Source organism: Equus quagga, chromosome 6 (assembly GCF_021613505.1).
Source record: "Equus quagga isolate Etosha38 chromosome 6, UCLA_HA_Equagga_1.0, whole genome shotgun sequence".
In the NCBI taxonomy this organism is placed as follows: Eukaryota; Metazoa; Chordata; class Mammalia; order Perissodactyla; family Equidae; genus Equus; species Equus quagga.
This window is the reverse complement of record NC_060272.1, coordinates 13610885-13623412: the sequence shown is the minus strand read 5'-3', so window position 1 is coordinate 13623412 and position 12528 is coordinate 13610885. Positions and strand designations below refer to the sequence as shown.

The following is a 12528-nucleotide window of genomic DNA, read 5'->3' as shown; positions in this document are numbered from 1 at the left end:
TGAATTTGGTTAGTTCAGATCAGTATCTTTTTCTTAGTCATATGCTTTTTTTTTTCTTCATACCAGAAGCGATGAGGAAAGACCACAGAGTATCCCTGTACCTTCCCAACCTTCCCAGCTAATAATCCCACATTGCGCCCTCCTTCTCAGTTCTGTCCCGCACTTGTCCACTCGCCCTGCCCCAGAAAGGCTTCTTGGCACTGATCGCTGCAAACCCCATTCTGTTTTATTAGTCATCATTCCTTCAATCTCCCAAGGTCGACTGGAAGCTCTCAGAGCTAGACTGGGAGCCTTTGGCAAAGAGGCCATATGTAGCCCCGAGCTTGGTTTCATCTCGCTCAAAGGACAGCTTCCCAAAGTCCTGTGCTCAGTTACACCTGTGGTTGCACAGACACACCATGGCTTTCAATGTCAACAATAGCAAGAGCCAAATAAAGGCCGTGAAAGGGTGGATTTAGTCCTTGGACACCTGTCTCTCTTTCTTCCTCTTACAGTATTTCTCCCTTAGTCTGTACGGTCTGTATGTGTGTTTCTATGTATGTCTTTCCTGTTCCTCCCTCATTTTCCTTTCCATCAACTCTTTTTGGTTTCCTCTTTTTATCTCTCTCTCTCGTTCTCACCACCTCAGCTCCACACCCCACCACCATCCCTTGCCTTCTCTCCTTTAGCTGATTATAACACAGAAGTTTAGAGCATTCTTTTAATTTTTTTGTTCTTATTAAAGAATTTTGTAATTCTTTTTTATATTAAAAGCAGACAAATGGATTTTTTATTTTATTAAAAAATTTAAATCAAGAGTTTCTATAATTCTCTATTTATTTTTGCCATTTTAGGTTAGTGGACCTCAAAGGAAAAATAGGGGGGGATTTCTCACCACTACCCTGGAGAGTAAGAATTCTCTCTGCCCGATTGCATACCTCCCTACAGCACCTTGGACAAAAATAGGTACACGATAGACATTTAGTAAATACTGCTTAGCTAACTGGCTTCCAAATTTCTGATGCGCTAAAAAGGTATTACTTGACGTACTTTTAACAGTATATATGATACTGACCTTTGGTTCCTTTCTAGAAAAATTGAAAGAAAAATTTTTCACCACTTGTTTCATCAGTTATTGTTCATCAGTTATATTTTAGTAAATCTTTTAAAGTTAAAGTGGCTTCTATTAATATTAATTCACTTAGATCTGTTTTCCAAAGAACGAATAAGCCTGCAGTGTATAAAATAGGCAAAGTTTAGCACTATTGGTCTTTGCAAGCTGCTTTAAAATGGCCTTCATTCTCTGCTTTTCTCGTAACCAATACCAGCTTAAATTTGACATAAAGTAAGTTAAATAAAAATATTTACACATTTATCTCATTATTAAAAATTTAAAATCTTTTATAACAAGATTTGTAGTTTCAAAAAATCTGAGATAGAGGTGATAGTTACAGAACGCTGTAAAATTACTCTATGTAAAAATCAACAAATTATATGCTTAACCGGTGAATTTTATGATATGCAAATTATACCTTAATAAAGCTATTTTAAAAACTGAGAAAATTAAGCACAACATCCAGTTTGCTAGCAAATGTGAAAACTCCTTTAGATTACAATACATACTTATAAATCGAATTGTTTCATCTCAGTAGATAGCTTTCCACATAGCATACTTGGCCTGATTTTTCAATTTCTTTATCAAAAGATATTTAAAATAAAGACTTGTTTGTTCCTGTCTGATCATTCTGCCTAAATAATTTTAAAGATAAATCTTGCTGCCTGTATTTTGTGGGCTCTGGGAAGAATTTTAAAAACAGAAGGCCCCTTTGGTCTCCCCTATCTGTTTGTGGAGTAAGGATAGCTCTGGTCCACCGAGCCCCTCCATCTGGGCAAGCAGACAGCTCAGGACTGGTCACATATTAAGGTAATTGACCCAAACATTCACCCCAGCTCTCCTCCCGACTGTTTAGTCACCTCCACCTTCCCTGCCAAATTCACCTCCCAAACCTTCTAATGCTTGTTTTTTTCTCTTCCAACTTCCTAACGCTGTTAGTAAAGTCCCAAATTAATCTTACCAATGTATAGTCTGTGAGCATTTCTCTGTAGAGCTAAATGATTTCTTGCTTCCTTTTTAAAAAGCAAAATGTTAATGATGTCAATTCATTTTACATCCACTCAATTTCCACATTTCAAGGAATTTCCTCCTTTTTACCAATGCATCAGGCCATTTGTCTTTGCTGGAACTCTTCTTTTCCTGCTCACCATCTGCTGAAAACTTTGTCCTTCGGTTTTACTTCCTCCTCCAGCGTAAGCAATGCTCCCAATTTCAGGTGACCTGCACTTGATCAGTATCTTCTCCAGCTGATATTGTAAGGTTTTAGATTCTTTTAAATGTATTTGTTTTCAAATGCTGATGCTATGTCAAATATATTGCACCCCTGAGTCTAGTTTCGTAAAGGGGATGATTCAATCTGGGATTTCGAAGTTTAGAAGGGACAGGAAGCGATAGGCATGAGTCAGCCTCTGCTCATTGCATCTTCAAGAAGGCTGACGTCTCCCAGAACCCTTAAAGCTACTCTGGAATCACAAAATCCTGTTATAACTCAAATGCTCTGCTTCTCACTGGGCTTTTCCATGATCAATGGAATTAAATAATCTCCGGCTAATAACAGCTGTAGCAGGAATAGCAGCAATAGTGGTCGCAGTGATCGTGGTGAGAGCATTGGGAATGGTAGTGGTAGCAATCTCAAATGGGACATGGTCACAGCAGTGGTGACAGTAACGGCAGTGGTGGTAGCAGTTGCAGTTCCCATGTACTGTTATGTGACAGGCCATTGCATATGTTATTTTATTCAATCCTCACAACAACTCTACAATGGGAGTGTTATCATCCCCATTTTACAGCTGAAGAAACTGAGGCTCGGAAAAGTAACATTATTTGCTGTGGATCACACACAGCTAGGAAAAGACAGAGCTGGGATTCAAATTCAGGTGGAGCCAACCCCAAAGCCCATATTCCTAACCTCTGCATCGAGGTGCCTTAAACGGGACAACCCAGAGAAACAAACCCCTTTCTCTCTAGGTATCTTTTGTACATTTTGTTTCCGCTGCAAGCCACTGAATACCTCTTCAGAAAGTGCCCCTCCTGGAGAGGTGCCTATTACTGTTTGGTGGAAAGTCACAGAGGGGCGACTGGGACAGGCGGTCCCTGTGTCCTCTCTGGCCAGCACTGACCTGGCAGGTGGCACTGCACTGGGGAGCATACAGGGCCCTCCATTCCGTTCTCCATCGATGGTTTTGTGCTCTTTCCAAGCCAGAGCTACACGGAAAGGATGGGAGGGAAGAGGAGGGAGCTTCTCCAGGCTTTTCTGCTGTTCAGAACTTGGAAAATAAGTCCAATAGGCTGCCGGGATGCAGGCTCTCCCACACCCCACGCCTATGCCCAACCCCCCCAGGCCATGCTCTGAGGCAGGGACGAAGGGACCTTCCCAAGCAGTTCAGCAGGCCTGCATTGTCACAGCATTCCCCAATCAGATGCGAAACCAACCCCTCCAGATTATCCAACTGTTACAATCTTATGCGTCATTTAAAGGGCTTCCCCATCAAAGGCCACGGAATGTCATCCATCAGAATTTCAGTGCTAATAGTAACGACAGATTAGCCCAATACAAATTGTCCATGTTGAATGGCTTGAGTTGAACTTTTAGAACTTTCATGTAGAGATACAGTAGCATCTGTAAATTCTCTGGCCATAGGAGGAAATGGCTATTGAATTTTCATTCAAAATATTATTAAAATACCTATCGAATTATCACTACAATTTAAAGTGTTAAAAAACAAAAACATGCTCTCTATTTCCCAAGTCTTCAGTAATATTCTTTTACTCTCAATGGTGATTTTAAAAGATGTTTATCCATAAAACAAAGGGTTCCTGATATTCAGAAGCATATACAAGGATCAAATGTCACCCCCTTTAATCCTTCTTACAAATGCTTTGGGTTTTTTAAGGACTTAAAATGTCATTCACATTTTTATTATTGAATTTTTTTTCTCACTGAAAATAGCCTTTGGTGTTTCTGATATCATCATAATTATAGTACGAGCTTTCAAGTGGAAACTCAGGATGGACGCAAACGTGCTTTTTCTTTTTCAGCCTCATCCTAAGTAAGAATATCTCTGAAATAACAGTTTGGATATATTAGTTATTCTTTGTAAATCACATCAAAATAAATTTAAAATATATACAGTATGTATAAAATAAATATATATTAAATCTTTTTTATATTTAAAGTTTTTTTCTATAATCATCTCAGGTCCCATGCTTACCAGCCGTACTTTGGGGTATACTGATTAGTGGGAAGAGTTTGAGATTTGGAGTGAAAAGCCATAGATTCTGGTCCTATCCTACTCATAGTTCCTTTAAAAACATTAGCTAATACTGAACCGTAGTTTTTGCACCTATAAATCAGATTGTTGGATCTCCGACCACCTCTGGACAGAGGAAAATTACCCAGAGTAAAGGAAAGGAAACAGGTGGTTCAGCTTCCTCCCCTTGGGGTCCAGGAGGGAGCAAGTCTCGGGTCCACCAGGGCATGCAGCAAGAACAGAGGGGTTCCGTGGGTTCCAGCCCTGCTTCATCAAGTCGCAACTAAGTCTTATGTCCTTTGTCGTAAAGAAAGTCAAGCAGCTAACGAGTAGCGGAACCAATGTTTTAAAATGTCTCTCTTCCAGATTGCTTTAAAGAGGTTAAATTAGGCTCCCTTTCCTCAGGCCCTAGAGAAAGCCCTTCATCCATAGAAAGACCCATCATCTCATGCTGTGGTCCTTCATTCTGCTTCATCTATCGAGTCCTTGGTGACCAGAGGCAAGGCAGACTCTTGCAGAACACAGAAAGCCCACCCCACTCACAGGTCCCGATGTGCTGCGCCCAGTACCCCCTCCCTCCGCCCCTCTCTTGACCTTCATTTGGCATCCCTGACCTTCTCAAGCCGACTTTAAAAGTGCCTGTTCCTTGAAGCCCTTGCCTGGCCAAACCACCCCTGTTTGATGACTCCTCTCTGTGGCTGCTCGGTCCTTAAGCACCATGAATGTGACAGACTTGCACTTTAACTACATCATCTGCATGAGTTAACCTGACCCCAACCCAATATCACATTTGTTGAGGTCAGTCACTGTGTCCTACTGGAGGCCCAGCAGGGGTTGGCCAACTGACCAGTGAGTATTACCAGACCAGGGAAAGATCAAGTGTGCAGAAAGACGCCTGCAGATGAAGGAGAGGAGAGACAAAGACAGACTCCATCTTCCCATATCATTCTCCCCCACCCCCACCCCAGTCACCGAGCTCAGGCCCCACAAAAGAGCCCAACTCCACTCCGAACCGTGTTTTGGGTGCTAGGTTCTAAGGATTCAGAGAGAGAGGAGACAGGCTCCTGTCCTCAAGCGCCTCACAGCAGAGTAAGAAGATAGCAGTGTAAACAAGTAATTGCAATAGAGTGTGACAAGCGCTCTAACAGGAGGCCGTATAAGGGAATGAAGAGGAGATTAGCCTTACCAGGGAAGTCTAGAAATGCTTCACAGACTTGACATCTTCTGATGTCTTGAAGCATGTGGAGCAGTTTGCCAGACAAACAGGGAAAGGGCCTTCAGAGCAGAGAACAGAGCATGTGAGAGGTGCAGAGGTGTGTGTGTGTGTGTTGGTGGACTGGCAGGAGACAAGGCTGAGGGCAGAAGCAGGGCTGGTCTGATCTTGGGGAGCCTTGGGATTCCTGCTAAGGAGATTGCACTTGATTCTGTAAGTCCAAAGGGAGCCCAAACAGGGTTTACACAAATGGATGATCCTATCTGATGTTTCAGAAAAATAACCTCATGATCCCAATTAGGAAGGTGTAACCCTCCAGTAAGTGTCCCAGCTTTCTCAGTGAGACCTCTGCTAGGCAGCCTAGGAGCCAGGAGTCTCCCCACTGAACCTTGGGGACCAAAGCAACCAAATTTACATCCTTAAAAAGAACTTCATAACCAAATTGTGAGGGGACCAAGGCCATACCAGGGTCTGTTCAAGGACTCTCCAAGTGTGATAGGTTGAAAAATGGGAAAGAAAGAAGAATGAAACAGTGCCCATCACAGCATCTCTGTGAGAGCATCATCTTGCCCCATTTCAAGTGTCAAGGAGCACTTGACTTTGTAAGGAAGAGCTCTATCACAGGTGATGGCTGGGCCTGAGAGATTTCAGTAAGTAGAGGGCACAACCAAGATCTTGAGGAGAAATTTCATAATGGCCAACGCTGACTGAAAGTTTTAGGAATTTACTGGGAACTGCTGTGAAGTAAATAATTAATTCATTGGGCATAAGACTTAGCATCATAGCAAAAAAGAGTGTCACCGTGAAAAAGCAGGACTGTATCAGCTGTACTCAAATATTATCATGAATTCCAGTAGAGCAGCACCGCCATTGGAATGTGCCAGAGAACTCCCGGAATGCCCAAAGAAGTTATTTGAAAATAAAGTGAGTAGGGAAAGAATTAGATCAATTTGTGGTTTCTAGGAAATTATTCTTTTAGTACTCTAGAGCAAAAAATTCTCAAGTACTAAGTGCCAGAAATGCAAAATATATGAGTATTTCCTATAGATATGTTTACTATTGTCACCATCACCACCATCATCATCAATACTTTTGCCATCAAATTGTAAGTCAGATTCTCCCCCATGAAGAGCTCCAGGGTCTGCTAAAGTTCATGTTAATTCAATGCCTATCTTACCACGGGGCAATGACCAAAGTGTTAGAAAAACTACAGCCCAATAGGAATTATTTTCCCTCCTATGAAGATAACACCTAGGCTAAGGTGATATCACCCTTCACTTCCAGGGGTCTGAAACCATTGATATGTGTAAAGTAAGATGTGCCAAAGTGACTGACATGTGATTTATCACAACAAATAACTCAATAGGTAATTGTTGAACACAAGCCCCTTGTGCATGGAGCTCCCTGACAACTCTAGCAGGAAACACATGACATGCTCTAGGTGCACAATTTTCTATCTAATGAACACTGGAAAGATGATCTCAATTGGTTAGAAGGGCAGCCATTTCAGACCCTCAGATCTCTCACTGCTCATCACACTGACTTTTCCTCTAATTCTTGTTGCATTTTATGGCACCTGCTGCTTTTCTTCCCTGTTTCCTCCAGCAAACTGTAAGCTCCTTGAGGGCAGAGATAGAGTCGTACCCATGCCAAAGCCGGCCTAACCATTTCTACCCAGGAGAGCTAAAAATACAGAGCTTCTCAAACTTGAACGTGCATTAGAATCGTCAGAGGATTCCTGGCCAGCCCCCAGGCCTTCTGCATCAAACCACACAGGACCAAGCCCAAGAATCGGCATTTTCACAAGCTCCACCCTCCCCCCGCCCTCTTCCTCAGATGATTCCGATTCAGGTGGCAAGGAACCCACTCCGAGAACACTTTTCAATCAATAAGCCTAAGGTCTAAGCAGGAGCACACGTTTTGGACCAGATAGAGCCAGATTTTATCCCATTCTATAGTTACGAGCTGCAGGGAGAACTTGTACAAGTTTCTTAAGCTCTTCGTGCCTCAGTTTCCTCAGTTATAAAATAGGGATGGATACAAAGTCATAGAAAGCAGGATGGTGGTCACCTGGGGCAGGGAGAGAGCGATGGGGAGCAGTTGTTTAATGGGTACTGAGTTTCACTTTTGCGAGATGAAAAAGTCCGGGAGATCTGTTGCACAGCAACGTGAATATACTCACACTACTGAACTGTACACTGAAAAATGGTAGAGATGGGGATTTTTATGTTGTGTGCTTTTACCACGATGAAAAAGAAAAAGAAAAAAATTCCTAGTGGGGATGGGTAATAGTATCCCCCTCACAGTGTTGGCGGTGAGCATCACATGAATAAAGCATGTCAGGTCCCAGGCACAGGCCCTGGGCTACAACCGCTCAAAAAATTAAAGCTATGATTATTGTTGTAGCCATGGCTGTTAAGGTTCTTAACCATGAATGAGTTAGCATTTAAAGGCATTTTAAACCAAATTATAGTCTGAATCTTCAAGCTGATGGAAGTTCCCTTTACTTTTTGAAACGGCATGCCAATTTCTCAGGAACACACTGGGCCGTGAAACTGAAACTTATCTATAATCATTCATTAAGGAATGTTTCCAGCCTTCTCCGCAAATCCAAGTAGCTTTTGACAAACTGCATTTTTCCAAATCCTGACCAACAGACCATTCACATTTCACATGTTGATCCATATGCTAAAAAACCAACCATTTTATAGGTTGATATTGAGAGCAGGAGAATATTCATATTAGGCAGTCTGATTCTGAACACTAAAATCCTCAGTTTGCAGAGATGAAGGAAGCAAAGAGCAAAAATGTGGAATGTCGTTTTCCAGCTTAAGCTTAATAAAGGAAGTCAAGCACAATCTGCCACCACAGAAGAAAGAAATGATCTCCCTGTCTTAAAAAACTACATGAAATATTTTGCATCTTTGATGTGCATGTGGAACCCAAAGCAGATTCGAGGAACATGGCATAGACCCAACGCCGTCATGTTGATTCTCTGTGCATCATTTTGATTTCATGTGCATCTATGCTAATTTCCTCTCCCCAGCCTATTATTTAGGCCCTGGCAGGACAGATGTGCTGTTTTACAGGGCCATAATCCACTTGGTGGGTGGATAACCAGGAGGCCTTTGGTCTTCATCATTTACTCCAATAAGAAAACTAGACTATTGCCTTGTAAAACAGCATGAGTCGCACGCCCTGGTTTCACGTGTCATGCTAACCCACGGAACATCCTTGGAACTTCTAACCAAATTCATAAAATTCATCATGGTCACAAAGATGACCAAAATTAGCTCTAGGCTGAATGAAATTAGGCAAAGGCCAATCTAGGAGTATAAATAGTAAAAATGAGAGGGTTGGAAAATAACTTACGGTACAGGATTTTAGGCCACACAGGTGTTCATATGAATCAGATTTATCATTCTAAGGCTGAGAAGGTTAGGCATTACTGGTGAAAATTCTAATCCTAGAGGCTTTTAAATCTCTTGATTGAAAAATAAATTCCAAAGTCATTGCTAAGGATTCCCTGCCAATTTTTTTTAACCTCCATCCCATGGATAACTCTTACGTTATTGTGGGAGATAAGGATTTCCAGAGAGCCCAGGAGATCCGTCCCAGAAGACCTGAATAATGACAACATTGACTGTTGAGAAGTGGCACTTGTGAAATACAGATATGGATGGCAATATATGCAAATGAACCATCAGCTATGATTATGATTGCTCCAATTCACCTCTAGGTCTCAAAAGACCACCTGCTCCCCACTCACACCAGCATCTTGCCAACAGGTAAAAAGAAGGAGAATTAAGATGAAGAGCGATGATTGTAAACAGCAAAAAGAAGTGATTAAAAGAACATAAATAAGCAGACATTAACTTCAGATTCTGGGCATGCTGCCTTCTATCCTCTTCATTTTTCTTTTTCTGATGCAATAAAGTACTGTTACCTTAATGTGGGGGTCTGTGATGAAGCCTTGAAGTTCTGAGGCCCAAGTATTAGCCTCAGCTCTAACTTTTCCTAATCACATAACCTTGGACTATAACTCACTACTCTGAGCCTCAGTTTCCTCATCTAGAACAGAACCTAGATCACATGACACATTCAGTAAGTATTTGCAGAAGGTTAAAAAAAAAGAAATCTGTAAAATGGGGATAAACCAGAAGATCTCAGTGATTCTTCCTAGTCTTGCCATTCAACAGACTTATGATTCCCTTGTTGCAAACGTGCGTCCCTTGTCCTTCTAATCCTCTTCTGCAAGTGTATGCCAACAGAGGAGTGTCTTTTCACTCACTACAATCCTAGCATACATTTTTCTCATCAAATGATAATGTTACCCCTCAATTACGTTACAGCAAGAAGGAAGCATTTTGCCATAAACTTGATCATACAATTATTTTTTTAAACAATAATCAGTTGCCAGAGTGTGTGACTATTTTTAAAGTTCTATGCAATATTTCAAAAACTGCATATAAGGAAGTATTTACATTTTCCTTCCAGTGTTTTCTGCTTGATTTCAAGAGTTAAATGAACAGTTTCCAGTACTTGTCTCTGATGTTTCTCCTCTCCATTAAAATGCTGAAGGTTTTTTTTTCCCTCTTTAGGAGGAAAAAAGAAATCTTTCCCCTGTAATTTACTTTGGCTTTCTCAAAAGTTGGGTAGGAAGTCAGTATAATTCAGGTGGAATCTAAAATGTTCTTGTTGTACAAGTGTGCGCAGAAAGGAAGCCTATAATTTCCGAGCATTCTCTCAGGAAGTTTATATTCTCTGTTTTCCAGGGAGCCTTTACTTTCCAAGGGAGCATGATCGACATGCCATTACTGAAGCAAGCCCAGAACATTGTTACGCTTGCCACATCCATCAAGGAAAAATCATCTGTTAAATGAAGCTCTCATCAGGTGGGCTGAGCATATACAGTGGGCTTCTTAAAGACAAACCATAATACTCAAGGCAACTTGTTAGTATGCCAGATTGGAAGCTCTCTCCATTTACAGTTCATGTTAACCACAATTTTTTTTTCGTTATCTCACGGCCAGTCATTCCTCTAAAAATGAACTTTCTTCTTTTTGGTTCCAAGCTTATGATTTTTGTTGTTCATCCATGTGTTATAGATGTGGACTTAGGATTTCACAGGGAGATGAAGTAGTTGGGGAAGTTAGGTCTTTAATGAAACAGAACTTTCCTGAATACGCATACTCCCTTCACCCTTCTCACATTAGTAAATGTCTCCCACATTGTTCACTTGTTCGGTCGACACCATAAATTATTTTAAGAAAGGCCAGGCTTTTAAAAAATAATAACTAGGGCCATCCTGGTGGCGTAGTAGTTAAGTTTGCCTGCTCCACTTCAGCAGCCTGGGGTTCACAGGTTTGGATCCTGGGTCCAGACCTACACCCCACTCATCAAGCCATGCTGTGGTGGCGTCCCACATACAAAATAGAGGAAGACTGGAACAGATGTTAACTCAGCAACGATCTTCCTCAAGCAAAAAAAGGAAGATTGGCAACAGATGTTAGTTCAGGGCCAGTCTTCTTCACCAAAAAGAAAATAATAATAATAATAACAACAACTAAATGAGTGAGGTCATGTTTATTTCACTAGTAATCTGATAAAATAACAGAGATGGCATAGAGAAAGCTGATTCTGTCACATTGACTTATAAAGATATCTTCTAAAAATAAATCTTCAGAACTGATTGCTATTAACATCCACCCTCCAAAATGAAACCCCCATATCCTTGAACTGCTAGGTGACGACTACAAAAGCCCTCATCCTGGGTGAACACTTTGGGTCAACAGTGACCAGCAATTAAAAAATAAATGTGCAGAAACACAAGACCATCCATTCTGGCCCTTTATTTCCTCGTTTAATGTTTGCCATTGAGGCCATTTCCCCCCTGTAAATGTATGGCTGGGACAGGGCCCCCTCAGCAATAAACTTGTAGCCTCTAAGAAGACACAATGCGGCAGAGCTGGTGCCTATGGTCCCCTGTGAGATTTGCATCACATTAGAGATGCTGCTACAGGTCATATGGGTGGTGTGGTTAACGGGCTTAGTAAAGCTGTGTTGAAGAGGTTAACCCAGCTTGTAGTAAGGGTAAATAAACATAACAACCAGCCATTCTTCCCCTATTCAGCATGTGCTCTTATACTGAAGGCTAAAGGGTATTGAAGCTGCGAAGGATCAACTTGTGTTTGCCAGAGGACGCCAATGAAATTTGAAACACCAACAATCAGAGATTTTGTTTCTGCTCCTCATTAAATCATGAGCTTTTGTGTTGAGACTCTGGATGACTGTTCTTTAAGAAATTAACAGAATGGGAAGTTTTAAACTCTACACCAACCTTTTCATGACCTACACAGCAGCAAGGCTGCTACTCTTAGACAAACACCGCAGGGAAGGCTGTTCTGTTTATTTAAATTTGTAAATAGAAAACAGTTGTTTTTTATTTTCGTTTTTCACCTCCTCCTATGCCCTTTTTGTTTATTTCCTCCGTGGCCTCTACTTTGTGCCTCATCCAGGAGTCTACTTTCCCCTGCCTCTTCCAGTTCCTACAGGAAGCATGAGCGGGGAGTAGAGCTGAAGGCTAAAATACAAGGAAAGCCACCATGGAACCAAAGCAAAATGGGCGAGGTCCTCATGCAACAACCACCCACTCAGAGCACGGTGGGAGGGGGTCAGCCAGTTCCTACCGGCGTGCCAAAGGAACCAGATCCAGGCAGGACAGTTCTGGGAACACATTCTTGGGACACCAACTAATATTCCCAAACATGGGCTCCGAGAAGACAGCTCTTGAACTGAGATGGGATGTGCCAGGCTGGGGCTCTGGCCTGCTTTAGGCAGCGCATCTCCCCTCCTCTGTGCACCAGCCTCACCCGGAGGGGCTGGCGGAAGGAGGAAGATGGCATCTCAGCCAACTTGGGAAATGACTGGCCTCCAGCCAAACTGGGCTTCAGGACTGCGGACAGGGGCAG

At 42.0% G+C, this 12528-nt stretch overlaps 1 protein-coding gene across 4 annotated transcripts in view; it reads left to right on the top strand.

Annotated features, from left to right (window-relative positions):
- CLYBL (citramalyl-CoA lyase) overlaps positions 1-11835 on the top strand; it is a 220216-nt gene extending 208381 nt beyond the window's left edge. For all 4 annotated transcript variants that reach the window (XM_046664696.1, XM_046664697.1, XM_046664693.1 and 1 more), the window contains 2 exons: positions 10333-10452; positions 11691-11835. In XM_046664696.1, coding sequence (XP_046520652.1) covers positions 10333-10440 — 108 coding nt within the window. In that variant the 3' untranslated portion in view covers positions 10441-10452; positions 11691-11835. The remainder of the gene's footprint in view (positions 1-10332; positions 10453-11690) is intronic.
- Positions 11836-12528: the final 693 nt, after the last annotated feature.